General features: G+C 39.9%; 1 protein-coding gene across 1 annotated transcript in view; it reads left to right on the top strand.

The window, feature by feature from the left end:
- The window catches only part of LOC124574489 (molybdenum cofactor biosynthesis protein 1-like), a 150818-nt gene that overhangs the window by 123845 nt on the left and 8870 nt on the right, over positions 1-18103 (top strand). Inside the window, exon 7 of the mRNA XM_047131150.1 lies at positions 1345-1430. Coding sequence (XP_046987106.1) covers positions 1345-1430 — 86 coding nt within the window. The remainder of the gene's footprint in view (positions 1-1344; positions 1431-18103) is intronic.

The raw sequence follows: 18103 nt of genomic DNA, 5'->3' as shown, positions 1-18103 counted from the left end.
AAGTAACTTCATTTACATCCCTACACTGAACTTGCTTTGCTCAGAACACATTGCAAATCTGTTTACAAGAATAAACATTCTGCTGGAACACTGTTCTTAGGTGTTACAGTTCACCAGGCAGACTGTCGGTATCTGAGATCACATGTGCTCTATGTGCCAGGGAGTGTAAGACACTACCACATTGTGGAGGGTGATGGCAACTTTTGGACCGCAAATATAACTCTGCGTGTATCAGTTTGCAGTAGAGACTAAGCCGCAGTGTTCTGTCAGCTTTTCTTCTAACCGTGACATCCAGGAATGGTAAGCTGCTATCTTTTTGTACTTCCACAGTGAACTGAATATTTAGATGGACCGAGTGCAAATGCTGCAGGAACATAGGTAGTGTCTGTATTATGTGGGCCACACCACAAATGTCTCTTCAGCATTCTGCCAGAAGGAGGAATGTTGGATATTTACTAAGGGAAATAGAGGATCTCCCATGGGAACACTGTCCACTTGATTAAAGTAGTTGGTGTTACATAAGAAATAGGATGAGGTATGCACATTTTTAAACAGCACCACAATTTCTTTCTCAAACTTGCTGCTAATAACCTCTAATGAGGGCTGCAGGGCACTTTTGTAAGTAATGATATAACATTTGAGCTAACTAAAAGATCTGAAAGTTCTAGTTTAAGCATCTTCAGGTATTCTATGAAATCCTCTGAATTCTAAATATGATGGTCATAGTCATCCACATGATAAATTTCAAAGCTGTCATGTGGAAATTGCCAGTTCCATCTTGCAGCAGTGATGGTGGAAATCACCATCACCTGAAGATGCCAAAACGTTGTGTCACTGAAATATTGAGGGAGGGACTTGCATAATGTTATCTGGTGGGGAACCCAAAGTGTTTTTGCAACAGATCTATCAGGCAAGCCCGAAAAGTCACATATACTCCAAGCAGTAAGTACCTGTTGTAAAATGGTCACATTAGTGAGCTTGGCAATTAATTAACAGTTTATCAATAAATTTGGCTTCATTTTGCAAGAAATTGTGCTGTGTTCCACTACTCCCCCTTCAACAAAACTAATGTCAGTTTCTGCTCCACCTCTTCAGCCCGAGATCCTATGTATACTCTTGAGCATTTGTGTAAGATACCTGTTTATTTATAAAAATAAAAGTAACTTCTATCATGACTTTCCCATTTTTGTCCAGTGGGTTTGTTATCCTGCTGTTGCCTACTGCAGACTACAAGATTACTGTTGAAGATTTCTGCAAAGTTTTTCTTCCTTTTTAGTGTACCAACATTTCACTATGTGGTGTTGGCCTGGTACTGTTTAACGGGTGTTTTAACTGTTGTTTCAGAGATGCAATACAAAGCAAATGCAGTGAGGATGACTTGCTTGCCATGATTGGGGCAGCAGTGAGAAGAAAGAAGAAACAACATGCAGGTAAGATACATTACAGCAAATGTAACTCTATAGATAGAAAGAAAATTTCTGCTTAACAGGTCATAGCAAACATAAGAGCAAAATAGAACGAAAAACAACAGTGATAGAACCTGAGTTTTTTGTGTAAAATTGGATTTAATTTTTTATTTAGTATTCATTCTGATTAATGCCCATTGGTCAACAGTACATTTCAGCCCTAGAATTTGGTTCTGCAAGGTCCACCAGATAATCATATATGGCTGTTGTAACTCCTTTATTGGACTTCAGAAGTTTTCCAGCAACAAATCTTTTTTTTTTTCTTTCTTTCTTTTTTTTTCTTTTTTAAAAAATAGCTAAAATGCAGAAAACATCATAAAGGAAACACTCACAGAAAAGCATCAGTGTCCTTGAAACAATGGAAACTCCAGTAGGAATATCAACAATGTTGGAAAAGACAGATTACTACTTACTGATGAAGGCTGTGGCTGAAAGCTTTGTGTAAGTGTCTTTTAATTCTGCCCATCTGCAGCCTAAGGTATCTTCTTTATGGTAAGTAACAGTCTGTCTTTTCCTTCATTATTCATTAGTGTTCCTTGTTTTTATTGCTGTTTAGCAAGCATCGTGTGGTATATAAGGGATGTGAATAGCGTCAGATGTTGAATCATCACTCTGGAGGATATGAAGGTGCTGCATATTGGTGTGAGACAGCATTATCTGATGAGAGTTTGAAAGAAACCTCATTGTGGATGTCCATTTGGTCGCCTGGTTAAACCTTGCAACATCTGTATTTTTGGAGTATTTGGATCTGACAGTGGCCTGATGTTGGAAAGTAAGGGCATACTCATCATCAATCTTCCAGTTGACTACATCAGACCGCTACAAGGGAGCATCACTGTGTAGTGTACTGAGTACATTGTAATCTGTTCATGTCTGTGACTGCCATCTGAGAACAAGTACAATAAACTCTCGTGCAGCTACACTTTTGGCTAGCTAGATTGACGCTTGACAAGTTTCAATTTGCATGCACCTGGAGCCAAGCATTTGCTAGTGTTTTTTGGCAATCTACTGCTAATCAGTGCACTGGTGCGTGTCAAAAGTCCAAGTATCATCAATTCGTGCATGTGTTGGTTGAAGCTCTAGTGTGTTTCTTATTCGTATGCCACAGCCATCCTATTGGAACTCCTTGGAAGTACAGTACATACAGTATTGTTCTATGCAGCACAACGTAGCCCTGTCGAAACCGACAATTAGAGTGCGCCGCCTAACACTTTCCACTTGTTGTCGGTACATCAAAGCTGAGTGTTTAACAGTGAACGTACAACACCCTGTTGTGTTGCCACGTGGGCTTGGGTAGAACAGAGGAAATGGCATAGATGTATCGAATGCTTTCATTTGATGGCTGCCACAGCCTGGTTTCAAAAGTCAAAAGTTTGTCTAGTGCATCTCGAGTGTTGTCAAGTTGTGCATCTGTGTGTTTCTGATTTGAGGTTTCGTGCTCCCACTATGTGCCTTAAAGTGTCCAGAGATAAAAGGGGCCAAAAACCATAAAGGACTCAGTCGAGTGTCTGTAGAAAGAACACTGAACGTGACTACAGGCACGAAACATAAAATGAATGTGATCTTGTTGGAAAAAGAGCTTCACACTTTGCAGAGAATTGATGCTGGTGAGCCACCCACAAAAGTTGCTGCAGAGTAGGAGTACAATTACTGATCGGAAGACAAATTGATCAGGAATTTAAAAATTTTGTTCCATCCAAGCATTGGGCAGCGCAGTGAAATCTTGAAAAACAATGAGAAAAGGTTCACATCCTCAGTTAGAAGAGGCATTATTTTTGTGGCACGAATAAATAAGAGCCAAAGGTGTGTCAGTTTCAGGTCCTCTACTTTGTCAAAATGAGCTGATGAGCTGATTGAAGGAAAGAAGCAAGAATTGCTCGGAAGTAATGGCCAGCAGGATCGTTTCAAGAAGCAGCGTGGCATTCATGAAATTGCCATCAGTTCCAAATCATTATCTGGGGATGAAGCTGCTACACTGATTTTAAGAAGAAACTGCACACAATCATTGACAAAGGAGGTTATACTGGCAATCAACTTTACAAATGTGATGAAACTGGGTTGAATTACAAAATGCTGCCAATGAAAACCCTTGCCTCTAAAGAAGAAGAAATGGCTTCAGGATACAAAAAAATCAAAGAAAGATTTACTGTCCTTGCTTGCAGTAATGCCACTGGCAATCATAAACTGTGTCTTACTTTAATTAGCAAATCCAAAACACCAAGAGCATTTAGACACCAACCAACCAGCTTTGCCACTGAGGTACACGAATCAGTCTTAAGGCATGTATGAACAGTGCCATCTTCAGAGAGTGGTTCCAGGCAGAGTTTGTTCCAGCTGTAGTAAATTACATGGAAGGAAATGGACTTCCTTGAAAAGTGCTACTTCTTGTGGACAGTGCTCCTTATCACCCAGGTGATCTGCAAGATGGGGATATCAAAGTTGTATTTCTCCCACAAAATGTCACATCTCTATGTCAACCGATGGACCAAGGTATTCTTGAGGCGATAGAAAAACATTACAGACGCAAGATGCTGGAATACTGAATAGGTGTGATTGATGCTGCAGACGATTTTGTGGAAGCTCTTAAAAAAATTGATGTTTTAAGTGTTATTCATTGATTGCTGAAGCTTGGAATCTAATTCCTCCAGTTCCTCTTGTTAGGTCTTGGAAAAAACTCTTAGATCGTAAGGCAACCTAAGTGGTGGGAAGGAGGAGGCAATACCGAAACTCAAGCTGACATAATTTTGGTGAATTTACTGGAGAAGCTGGTTGTAAAGACACACACTTCGAAGACATTGAAGAGTGGATGGAAAATGGCATTTTTTCATGTGACTGAGGATGAAATCGTCCAAATTGTGACCGATCATAAAGCGTTAGAACACTATGTTTCTGATGATGAATCAGAGAAAAATATTCCTCACACATTCTGTTACGAAGTGATCCAAACTGCCCTGGAGTACATCAGCCAACAGGAGGAGACGATTTATCCTGAAATAGTTTGATTTCAATGGTGGAGATGTATTGTTGCAGCAATAGTTTCTCAAGCAAAAAAACAAAAAAAAAAAAAAGACATTCGTGACTTCGTTACCAAAAAATAAACTCTAATGAAGCATCCTAGAACTTCTATGTCCATAACTTAAAAGGTTTTTTTTTTTTTTAATTTTCTTGAAAGTTCCTCTAGACAGACTTTTCGTTCCTTTGAGTAATCTCTAGATTTGTTTCACAATTTTGTTCAGTAGTTTATTTTTTATTCAAAAGAGCAGGTAATAAAATTAAAACTCCTGTTTTTTCCTGCTGCCAAATAAGGGAGATTTTTTTCTGTAAGAATGCAAAATAAACGAGCTTTGTTATACAGCATTTAAAAACTTTGAGTTTTCAATCATAGTTTGGTGCCTTTTTAACATGTCAACACAATTTTTTCAGTAAAAAAGTACAGGGTTGTTTGCAACTGTATCAGAAACATTTTACATACCCTACGCACGTTTTACGATCGTATTTCGCAATATTGACACAATTTGGAGTGTTCACATGTGAAAACAGGGGGACTTTGATTTATCTGAAATTTTCGTTATCGGAACCGGCCACCGTCCTGATCATTTCGGATAAACAGGAGTTCACTGTAATAGACTCCTTGCAACATGCTGTGTCATACAGCTAGGACAGCCAGACTATGGCATTGCCATCCTGCGCATAGGCTGCCATTAACACTCAAGCAAATGACTGCATGCGAAGTGGTGCCATGATCGAGAAGTATGGACTGCTAATGAATGGTGTCACATTATGTTCACTAATGAGTCCCAGTCCTGCACTGCTCCAAATGACTATCGTGGAGAAGTTTGACAGTGACCCGGGGAGACTGGGAGAGGTCCCATTCTTCCACATTTTTGGGGGGGGGGGGGTCACAAAGGAGCCCCATGGTGTGGGGAGCCATTGGGTATGACTTCAAGTCACGGCTTGCAATGGCCGAGGGAACTCTGATGGTACAGCAGTGTGTAATAGTATTGTGGTGCTATTTTTCAACAGGCCAGTGCTTGTCCACATGTAGTATGTGTCTCTTTAAATTGTCTGTGTGATGTTGATATACTCCGGTGGCCAGCAAAATCCCCATATCTGTCCCCGATAGAACATTATGGGACCAACATGGACGTCAACTCCGTCCCACTGCCTGTATCCATGATTGCAATGTCCAGTTACAACAGTTGTGGATCACCTTTCTCAGGAGGGTATGCAGCAGCTTTACGACATCCTCCCGCACTGTCCAGGCCAGACAGGGTGCATTGCTGTATTGATAAGTGGGCTCAAACTGATAAGTTCTGTGTAAATTTGACTCTGTTTTGTTATCACTGAAATAACATCACATATCCTCTAAATTCGCTATGTTTCAATTTGTTTTCTCCCCACCTTCTGAGTGTCTCACTTTTTTTCAAGCAGTGTAATTTAAGACAGACATAAGAATATGAAAATGGGATGGCATATCACATTGCTATTCAACTATGCCCCTAAGAAAATTGTAAGGTAATGGAGAAGAGCAGGTGCACTATTACACTGACTAGAACGTAAACTTAAAGATAGAATTATATTGTGTAACCTATACCGATGACATAATACTAATTGACAAAAACATTACTGATGTCCTAAAGCAATTTGAAATATTAAGGGAGCAAGCTAGGAAAATTGGACTACTAATTTCACCTGGAGAAAAAATTCTTGGCTGATACCAAAATGGCACTAGTTGAACTTATATAGGCAACAACATAGTATTTGGTGTTAAAGAGTTTAAATAATTAGGTGAAAAAGACCACTGAACATCATAATGAAAAGAAGGCCATAGAATCCAGACTTCAGAAAATACAAACTGTCTCTCAGTTAACTAAAAGTATTTTTCCTGGAACTTTAAAATCTAACATTGTACAACAGTGATCAAATTAGAATTTCTTTATGCATGAGAGAGACTCTTTGTCCAACACAAGACATGAAAACAGCAAACTGAATTAGAAGAATGTAAAATTGTAGTAAAAATCTTAGGCCCAAGAATAAAAGATGGAACACATCACACAGAACCCAGCGTGAAATCTCCAGGCAAATTCCTAAAAACTCTAGTTACAATGTGTCTCCAAAGAATCCAACTTGTGGGACATACAGAAAGAATGTGTCCAAACAGGCAGCTCATTGGATTCCCACATACTTGAAAAATAAGATCCAACTGATGAAAACAAACAGGAAGAGACCTTAAGAAATTGGAATCACTACATTTACAGTATTCTGATGTAGTGATGAGTCACACAGAGTGCAGTTTCACAGTAGCTTGATCGATGCTTGTACTTGTGTATGTAGTATATGCAAGTGTGTACAGCGTCTATTCTGGTGTACTCACAATATGCTAATTTAGTGGCCGAGCAGTAAACCGGATCCCTACTCGGTTCCAGTGTGCTGTGCTAATTATTCTTCTTCACTTGACATTTATGCTTGGAGCTGCAAGAGAGGTCATTTTCCAGATAGTGCCACAAAAACAACAAATTCTCAGATATCAGTTTAACTTACACGCTTCAACATCATAGACAACATTTCACATTAATATGTTGCAGAACACTAGATTAGTGTTAAAATTGCCAGAGTAAACATTGTTCTCCATGTGACAGATTGTCACCCGACGTCCAAAATCGATAAATTTTATATCTCTGCACAGAGAAGCAGCTGGTTGGTCATTGTCATGTGTGGTGCTAATCAATTGGTGGAGCTCGTTGCTGGCACAGTGTCACCACAGAGTAAGTGGCCCCTCATCCCAGCAGGTGGCGATGTTTTAACACCCGTATAGCTCCCCAGACTTACCACGTCTGTGGATAACTCCGTCTCTGCACAGAACTTCCCACATTTCCCACACAGTGGGCCATAGTGTCTTTTACACACAATAAATCTTCAAACTTATTTCATTGGCTAAGTTAAATTTCGAGTGTGACATGCTATTTCGTAAAAAATAGCAAACGGTAGACATGGATGTTATTGTGACTCTTTCCTAAGGCAACATTTGTGTATTACACTTGTAGAAGTGCACTGCAAAATAAAACAGTAGACCATAAGTTCAAACAATGGAAACTCCAGGTTGGAATATCAGCAGTGTAGGAAAAGATAGAGTGCTAATTACCATAAAGATGGCACGTTAAAATGCAGACAGGCACAGTTAAGACACTTACACATAAGCTTTTGGCCACAACCTTCATCAGAAAAAGAAATAGAAATACACACCATTCATTCACACAAGCAAGCACACCTCACACACACATGACCGCCAACTCCGACAGCTCAGAGCAGAATGCTAGTCTGTAAGTTTGCTACACAATAAAATAATTATTCTGAGCTACAAGAAAAATGGATTCAAAGAACTAAACTGCTTGAAGAAAAAAAAGGGAAGCTCCCTGAAGCAACGTAGTTTCACGAGTGTGCATACCAGTGGTAAATTATGAGAGTCGCAACTCTCTGAAATGGATACAAAGGCCACCAGATTGCATTAGCTTTGTTTGTGTCTCGGATTGTTACCATGAATGGTAGGAGCTATAAGAGATGTGAAGAGTGTAAGATGTTGAGTGATCCCTGTGAAGGACACAGATGCCCTGTACTTCTGTGAGTCAGCATTATCAGCACGTAACAAAATTTGAAGGGGCCTAATTGTGTGTCTCCATTTGCCAGGCTGATTGAATTATGCAATATGCAGATTTGTGAGACATTCAGATGTGGTAGTGGCCCCATGTTGGACTGCTTGGGAACGTAAGGGCGGCGTGCTTGTCAGCAAGCTTCCAGTTGACCGTGTCTGACGAGCCCATGGGAGAATCGCTGTAATGTACACCGAGCACATTGTAACCCTTTCACACCTGCACCTGTCATGTGATCAGCAGTGAGTCACATTCTGCAAGACCCGCGATTGCAGTTGTCAGTCAGTATGACAACGACATAGGGAGAGGGCGTGTGGGGCAGCATCGGATATGACTTCAGGTCACTCTGACAGCACAGCAGTATGTCATGGACATCCTATATCCTCATTTGCTACCTCCATGTCCAACGGAGTTACAAGAGACAGAGCAGTGAAAACATATCCAGTTGTTGACTCACAAAATGATTTTGAGCTGTGACGCATATAGTCTTAAGTGAATCATTCATACAAAAAGAAAAGAAGAAGAAGCTAAAGTCAGAATGTGAAAAAATTGGAGAATGGAATAGATATTTGAAGACTTCACACTTGAAACTCCCAGTTTTCCTATTGTGAAAGTGCCTTTGTGACCATATGCATTTCACTGACGATAAACTTTTTTTTTTCCCCCTGGGTCTTGGCTCCATATTTTTTCATCCAGTTGAGTCAGAATACTTGCATAGTATTTGTGAGGTATTGTTTCAGTCTTGCAAGCTAATCTAAAATACAAATCCCTTTTGCATCCTAGAAAACAATGACCACTCTTTCTCTCCGATGAAGTCACCTTGGCTATTTTTGTGCAACTGCTGTTTCATTTCGGTCATCTCTCATCCACGGGAACAGATTGGTGCATAGAATCAGTTGTGTGTCAGATTGTCCCAAATTGTTTTTCACATTAGGTTGTAGTGAGGCTTCAACAGATATGCCACTCACTTTCTGGTACAGCCACGGCATCAACTGTTTTGCACATCTTTTTAATTACTGATCTTGCAATATCACACTGTGTTCTTTCTCAGCATTTTCATATTTGATTGTAATTCTAGGAAATTGTTCATGAGTCATCTTACAGACATATGCCACATATGAATTCAGCCACCCATTCCTTAACTGTTGACTATGAAGGAACTCCCCTCATGAACCATGGACCTTACCGTTGGTGGGGAGGCTTGCGTGCCTCAGCGATACAGATGGCCGTACCGTAGGTGCAACCACAATGGAGGGGTATCCGTTGAGAGGCCAGACAAACATGTGGTTCCTGAAGAGGGGCAGCAGCCTTTTCAGTAGTTGCAGGGGCAACAGTCTGGATGATTGACTGATCTGGCTTTGTAACATTAACCAAAACGGCCTTGCTGTGCTGGTACTGCGAACGGCTGAAAGCAAGGGGAAACTACAGCCATAATTTTTCCCGAGGACATGCAGCTCTACAACTAGACTAGAGGAAGAGATCGGTTGGTAGGACATGTTTTGAGGCATCAAGGCATCACAAATTTAGCATTGGAAGGCAGCGTGGAGGGTAAAAATCGTAGAGGGAGACCAAGAGATGAATACACTAAGCAGATTCAGAAGGATGTAGGTTGCAGGAGGTACTGGGAGATGAAGAAGCTCGCACAGGATAGAGTAGCATGGAGAGCTGCATCAAACCAGTCTCAGGACTGAAGACCACAACAACAACAACATGAATGAACTGACTCCTAATAAGCAAGATGATGCCTGTAGAAAAGTACAGCAAAACAGTAATCTCAAAAAAGGACAGGATAGACAGCACATTCTGTAGGACATATTAAAAATGATTGGTAAAAGAGACTTGGCGTGTTAAATGCAGCTTTTGATTACATGATAATTGAATTGGATAGATAAACAATCTACTCGCTAAGTGGCGGCAGAACACACACATAAAAGAAGATTATAATTAGGCGAGCTTTCAGAGCCAATAGCTCATTCTTCAGGCAGAAGGGTTGAAGTGGAAGGAAGAGGGGTGAAGGATAGGTCTAGGAAAAAGGTTAGATTTTGAGAAAGTTACCCAGAACTGCAGATCAGGGGAGACTTTCCAGATGGGATGAGAAGGAAAGACTGATTCCACATCTACATACATACTCCACTAGCCAGCATATGGTTCATGGCTGAAGGTACCCTGTCTCACTACAATAGTCTGAATAAAATTACTTGATAGTTGACATCAATCACTTGCTGCAACAATGTTGCCACATTGGCTACCAGCTACCGTTTGGTTACAGGTGACAACAAACAAGCGGCTCACTTCACAAATTATGTTAAATGTTTAACACAGAGCAATTTTTCTAGTGGCTGGTGCAAGGTATGTCAGAAATGTTGGATACTCTGTTGACTATTGATTTAAAGTGACCAGTGACTGAACTGGGGCAGACAACGCGTTTTGTATCCCTGACTGTAAACTTGTGTCCTAACCCAGCTGAGAAAATTGTGGTCAACAGTCTGCAGCAGTACTAATATCATTATCGCTTTGTTCATGGCGATTAAAGCTAACCCTTAAGGGTAAACTCAAGACAACAAAAACTCAATTTCAGGGCTGAAAGCAAATTGAAATTACTCCGTGTCATTTGTTACCTGTAACTATCCTTAAACTAGCTGCACATGCTGCCATGTTTGAAACCAGTGAACAGTCCGTGTGGGCCCTTAGTCGTGGATTATAGATGACTGAGACAGATTCCAAATGAAGAAATAATGACAAGATGAAAAATAAGACCAAATAGAACAGGCAAAACAATGATGAAAAATGATGCAGCGAAGTATTAAAAATAAAAAAATACATTTAAACCAATTAATTGAATGAAAATAATAATCACACTCATTTGGTTAGATTTAGAATTAAAAATTTTGCTACATTGATGAGATTCAAACCTACGACATGCTACACATTAGATTAATCTGCCAACCATTGTGCTATGCCACAGCACTGCATGAAGTATTTATATATGTGAATGTAGTGACCCAGTTCCAACTATGAATTGCAACCTTAAAAATTTCAGTTTCACGCAGTGTAGTGAAAAGCTTATCTAATGTAAGATGATCTCTGTGAATATGATAACTATAAGTATGATACTGAATTACACCTTGTGCTGATTTATTCAGTAGTGTTTGGTTAGTGCTATGAATGAAATATGTGTCTTTCATTAGCATTGTTAATGTGTGTTGTTTTTGGTGTAGTTATCATGTGTCATGAAATACATAATAAAAGTGTCGGGCTCATAATTCGGGATACAAATACATCAAGAAAGAATGCTGTACCAGGAATTGGAAGTGACTGGCCAATTTTGGTGGATTTTGGCAACACCAGACAGTTCAAGTGTGACGCTGACAACTCTTATTGGCGTTTGAAGTGCCACCTATCAAGTAATTTTAATTCGACTGTAGTCAGTTCCTTTCCCGTTCCATCTGCCAATCGAGTGGGGAAAAAGTGAATGTCTATATGCCTCTCTATGAGTCCTAATTTGTCGTCTCTTATCTTCGTGGTCCCTATGCGTAATGTATGTTGGTGCAAGCAGAATTGTTCTGCAGTCAGCACAGTGTTCCTCAAAATCCCTCCAGGGATTCCCATTTGAGTTCCAGAAACATCTCCATAATACTTGTATGTTGTTGTTTCAACCTACTGTTAACAAATCTAGTATCCTGCCTCTGAAATACCTCAATGTCTGCTTTAATTTGACCCCTTGCGCATCCCAGACACTCAAACTGTACTCAAGAAGAGATCACACTAGCACCCTATATGTGATGTCCATCACAGCTGAGCCACACTAGTAAAATCCACCCAACAAACGAAAGATGATTATTCACCTTCCCTACCATGACCCTCACAAGTTTGTTCCATTTCATATCACATTGCAAAGTTATGTCCAGATATTGAAACAATATGACTTCTTCATTCATGACACTACTAATGCAGGATTCTGGCATTATGGATTTGTTTTTCCAACTCATTTGCAGTAACTTATATTTTTCTACATTTAGGGTTAGCTGTCATTTATTGCACCAACTGGGAACTTTGTCCAAGTCATCTTTTATCCTCCTAAATCACTCAACAATGACACCTTCCATACACCACATCATCATCAGCAAACAACCATAGATTACTGTCCACTTTGTCCATCAGATCAGTTATGCACATAGAAAATATGAGTAATAGCGCTCCTAGCACACATCCCTGGAACGATCCTAATGATACCCTAGTCACTGATGGACACTCACCGTCGGGATAATGTAGTGGGTTCTATTACTTCAGAAGTCTTTGAGCCACTCACATGTCTGGGAACCTATTCCATGTGCTTGTACCTTTGTTAAAAGTCTGCAGTGAGGCACTATGTCAAATGCTTCTCGGAAATCAAGAAATATGGAATCTGGGTTTGTGAATTTTTGATGGCAAAGTTAGAGGAGCAATGCATCTGCATTAAATTTTCCGTGAAACTCAAGAAAACCTTTACAGAGACACACCAAATGATGCAGGGAGCCTATAGCAATGAGTGCTTAAGCCATACTCGGTGTTACGTATTATTCACACGTTTTAAAAATGGCTTTACAAAAGTCAAAAATGATCCTTGTTCAGGACGCTCTTAGATGTCCCCTGATGACGCTTGTGTCAGGAACGTCAACGAAATTGTGTGTGCCAGTCGAAGATTCACTGTCCGAGAGATTGTAGAAGAATGTAACATTTCAATTGGATCATGTTATGAAATGACACAGCATCTTGGAATGCATTGTGTTGCCGCCAAGTTCATTCCACGGCTCATGAGTCAAAACCAAAAAAACTTTTTGGATCTCACAAAAGAGAATGAGATGTTCCATGTGAGAATAGTATGACCCCTGCAGACTTCTTTTTATTTCCAAAGTTGAAAAGGATGAAGTTTTGCAATGGTAGATGAGATAAAAGAAAATTCGCAGACGGCACTTTATGCGACCCAGCAAGAGGTGTGTCAAGACTGCTCCTGGAAGTGGAAATGATATTGGGAGCAGTGTATCAATTGTGGAGGAGAGTATTTCGAAGGAGACAATCCATAGTAACTAAAAGATAAGCATAGAAAATTTTGTGGACAGAGTTCTGGAATTTTTTGAACAGACGTCGTATGACAAAAGAGCATGCTGAGTTGCCCATGAGTGATGCTTTGTACTAATTTGTGGACATAAACTTATTGGTCACCATGAAACTGATTAGATTCAAACCCAGAATATGTACAAGAATTCTGCAGCAAACTGATGTTACGGATTGGTCTGTAATTTCGTAGGTCTGTTCTTTCGCCCTTCGTATTTACAGGAGACGCCTCTGTATTTTTTTCCCCAGTTGCTTAGGTCTTTCTGCTGGGTGAGAGATTCACAATAAATACAAGCTAAGTAAGGGTCCAGTGCCATATAGCACTCTTTGTAAAACCAAATTGAGATTCCATCTGCAACTGGCGACTTATTTGTTTTTAATTATTTCAGGTGTCAGGGATGCTTACGAGGGTGGTTTGAAAAGTTCTTGAAACAGAATAGAAAAAAAGTACTTATGTCACTGAAACTTTTTTGTTTTTCAATGTACCCTGCTTGTAGATTAATTCACTTGGTCCAACAGTGTTCCAATACCTTGATCCCATCTCGACAATGATTTTCCTCCAGGCCTACAAAATAGTTATCAATTCAGGCTACCAATTCTTCATTTAAGTGAATCTTCATCCACAAAGAAAAATTTTCAGTTTAGGGAAGAGGCACGTGTGGCAACAATTCATACCTTAGTTTGTGTAATTTTACCATGGCGATGGCACACGCGTGTGAGCGTGCATTGGCTTGATGCTAGATGACTTTCTTCCTTATTAAACCTGGCCTTTTTCGCATACCTTTTGTTATAATTTGTCCAGAAGGTTAGCATAGTATTCTCCAGTAATTGTTTGCCCAGTGGGGAGACAATGTACAAACAGAATCCCCTTCTCATCCCAGAACACTGATGCCATGATCTTCCCCGCTGAAGGAATTTGGTGGCGCATCCCAGAACACTGACGCCAAGTCCTTCCCCGCTGAAGGAGTTTGGCGGCAGAGATTCAGCATGTTTCCACTGCTTTGATTGTTGCTTTGTCTCTGGGGTATAGTAGTAAAACAAAGTTTCTTCGTGGTCACAAACCAGCACAAAAGATCTTGTTTGTTTCTCCTAAAACAGGCCAAACATTGTTGTGATATGTCCATTCTCATGCGTTTTTGACCCAGCGTCAAGAGTCGCGGCACCCATCTTGTGAATACCTTTCAGATACATCTGGCAAGCGTGAGCAATTTCATGCCCTCTAAATTGGTGATCCTCCTTGATCATTATGCGCACTTTTGCAATGATTTCTAGAGTAGTGACACATCTTGGCTGACCTATTCATGGATGATCATCATCTAAGCTCTCCTGACCAAATTTAAATTCATTTATCCATTTGGCAACAGTTGAAGACAAAGGAGCAGAGTCCCCTGGTGTTTTCTGGAAATCGGCATGAATGTCCTTCGCTTTCATACCTTTCTTTATGAAGTTCTTAATTACTGCTTGAATCTCGACCCCCCCCCCCCCCCCCCCCCACCCTCCTGTACCATCCCGTCATTGCAGATCACTACACAGGAACAACAACAGAGCCGTGTCACTGCCACAGCTCTCTTCCAAGAGCACTGACATGGCATGTGTTTACAGGCAACAGTCCAACGAATATCATGTGAACAACTTGTGCTAGTGCTGACCTCTTGTGGTGATTGTTGTTAGGTGTCTTTGTGCTATTGTCAAATGACGGTATGTTTATATGATTCTCTTGCATGAATGATTTCTGGAATGCAAAATTTAAAACATTTATCTCCTACTGCCACACCAGACTGGTCAAGTGACTTGATGGAAAACTTTGACTCACTTAGCGATTTTACATAGGACAATAATTTCCCCTGCTTCTCAGCCAGATCTTTTGCTAAGGTATGACAGTGGTAGTAACCTTTCCTTGTTGGCATTTGGCATTCTCTTTTGAACTAAGAGTGCAGTAGCTTTTCCTTCCTCAGTATTTTCTGAATTTCATTGTTAAACCACAGTGGCTCTTTTGCATCCATAATTCGTTTACTAGGTACAGACTTGTTGAGAGTGCAATTCACGATCTATTTAAGCTTTGACCATAATCTCTCTACGTCCATCTTAATGGAACTAAGTGATGTCAGTTCTGTCTAAGTGAGATGCTAACATCTGCTTATCTGCTCTTTCTGGCATGAACATTTTCCTAGCCTTCTTGACTGATTTATTAATTTTTGTAGTCTTAGTTATTATGATGTTATCATGATTATTAATCCCCATCTCTATGCTGAAGTCATTGATGATATCTGGGCTGTTTGTAACTACAAGGTCTAAGATATTTCCATTGCATGTGGCGTGCCAAACTAGGTGCTCAAGACAATTTTCGAAAACCACATTCAAAAGTGCTTCACAAGATTGACTGCACCCCCTGAAATAAAGCCATAGGCTACTATCTATACTCAGTAGGCTAAATTAACCTCCAACTAGCATTGCATGATCTAGGTATTTACGTGCTACTGTCTGTAGACTTTCTTTGAATGGCTCCAAAACTGTCATAGCAGAACCGGGTGGATGATTAAAACATCCATTAATTAACGTGATTTCACATAGACTTGTTATAGGCAACCAGGTAACTTCACTGTCACAATCAGCTTTGACCTCAGTAGAGACAATGGACACTCCCTCTCCTACAGTGTCTAACCTGCCTTTCCGATATATATTCCATTAATCACTAAATATGTGAGAGCTTTCTACTCTGGGTTTCAGCCAGCTCTCAGTCTCTGAGAATAATTTGAGTGGGAGACTTTCCTGGATGGCAGTAAATTCGGAAACTGTGTTACAAGTACTTTGACAACTGATAAAATTTTGACAATCTACACTGGAGTGAATTCAAAAGATAAACCTCAACCAACATTGAATGTATCTTGGTGATAAAGAGCCAAAATAAATAAATTGATGATTTTATTCCATTTCATCTGATTGAATGAAACACACACAGCATAACTACTCAGAAAACAACTATAGTGCGGATTACATTTACTATCATACATGTAGCACTCTGAGAACATTTCACCTTGTCATAGTAGTCCTGTGTTTTGGAACTAGGCAGTGCTTCATTTCACAAAGCGAAAGGAATAGCTTGTGTAAAAAAAAAAAAAGAGGAAATAGTGGTTGCTGGTGTTTTTAACACTATCATTCAATTTAGTTCCTACTGTGAACTTTGCAGCTAGGATATGTAAATGCTCTGAGACTGCTATTGATAATATCTTTATGAACAAATCTAGGGGAAAAAAGTCATATCACAAAACCAATAGTAAATGGACTATCTGATCACGACGTGCAGCATCTTGTGTTAAATGTTGAAACTTGTCAGGATAAAAAAATATTAAATCTGAGTACAGGAGGATAATAAATAAGCCAGAAATTGAGGAATTCAGGAAATTGCTCAAAGACATGAACTGGAGAGATGTTTACCTGACTCAAATGGAAAATACAAAGCATTTATTAATAAAGTTACCTCCTCTTTTGAAAATTGTTTTCCCCTAAAGGTAACTCAGATCACACAGAAGTCAAAAGATAAACCATGGATTACACAAGGAATAAAGATATCATGTGGGGCAAAAAGGAGACTGTATCTACTACCTAGGAACATTTCTGATATTAGAATTGTAATGCATTGCAAAGAATACTGCAAAATATTGAATCAAGTAATCCAGAAATCGAAGTAGCTTTATTAAGAGAAAAAGATAATTGTATCGGGCAACAAAATAAGAACTGTATGGGATATAGTGGAGACAGAGAGAAGTGGGGCCAAAAAGGAAGTGGAACAGATAGCTCTAAAAGTAAATGAGACTTTGGTAACAAGTGCATGTAGTGCTGTAAATCTCTTAAGCAAGACTTAATTTTTGTTACTGACGGCTCGGGGTTATCAGGTTCGGTGAATGGTGCAATGGAGTATCTGGGACCAGTCTTTGAAGAACATCGTGTAGAACCTATTCGAGGAACTTTGAATTCCAACCATGGCTTCTCAGTATACTTACTCCTTAATGAAATTTGATGCAAGTTATATATCTATATTTCCAACAAATAGCTCAATACATATTATCAATACTAGGAATAAGAACAATCTACATAAAGACCTAAAATCACTTATGTTGGTCCAAAAGGGGGCCCAATATTCAGGAACACACATTTTCAATAAATTACCAGCAACCATTAAAAACTTGGTTTCAGATAAAGCACAGTTTAAACAGAGTTTGAATGACTTTTTGATAGGCAATGCCTTCTACTCTACAGATGAATATCCTAACAGAGACTGTTAGGCCAGCGTAAGTAAAAATATGTTAGATTTAAGTTTTGACAGTACTTGGTTGCAACAGTCAATATTAGGTATTTTGTGTATGCTAAATTTATTAATAGTGCATAACATAAATTTATTAATAGTGCATAACAATGTTTCCCCCCCCCCCCCCCCCCCCCCCCCCCATGAACCATGGACCTTGCCATTGGTGGAGAGGGTTGCGTGCCTCAGCGATACAGATAGCCGTACCGTAGGTGCAACCACAATGGAGGGGTATCTGTTGAGAGGCCAGACAAACGTGTGGTTCCTGAAGAGGGGCAGCAGCCTTTTCAGTAGTTGCAAGGGCAACAGTCTGGATGATTGACTGATCTGGCCTTGTAACAATAACCAAAACAGCCTTGCTGTGCTGGTACTGCGAACGGCTGAAAGCAAGGGGAAACTACAGCCGTAATTTTTCCCGAGGGCATGCAGCTTTACTGTATGATTACATGATGATGGCGTCCTCTTGGGTAAAATATTCCGGAGGTAAAATAGTCCCCCATTCGGATCTCCGGGCGGGGACTACGCAAGAGGATGTCGTTATCAGGAGAAAGAAAACTGGCGTTCTACGGATCGGAGCGTGGAATGTCAGATCC

The sequence above is a fragment of the Schistocerca americana genome, unplaced genomic scaffold (genome assembly GCF_021461395.2).
Source record: "Schistocerca americana isolate TAMUIC-IGC-003095 unplaced genomic scaffold, iqSchAmer2.1 HiC_scaffold_22, whole genome shotgun sequence".
Classification (NCBI taxonomy): domain Eukaryota; kingdom Metazoa; phylum Arthropoda; class Insecta; order Orthoptera; family Acrididae; genus Schistocerca; species Schistocerca americana.
Note: the sequence above shows the minus strand (reverse complement) of the source record. Positions and strands in the feature narration are given on the sequence as shown.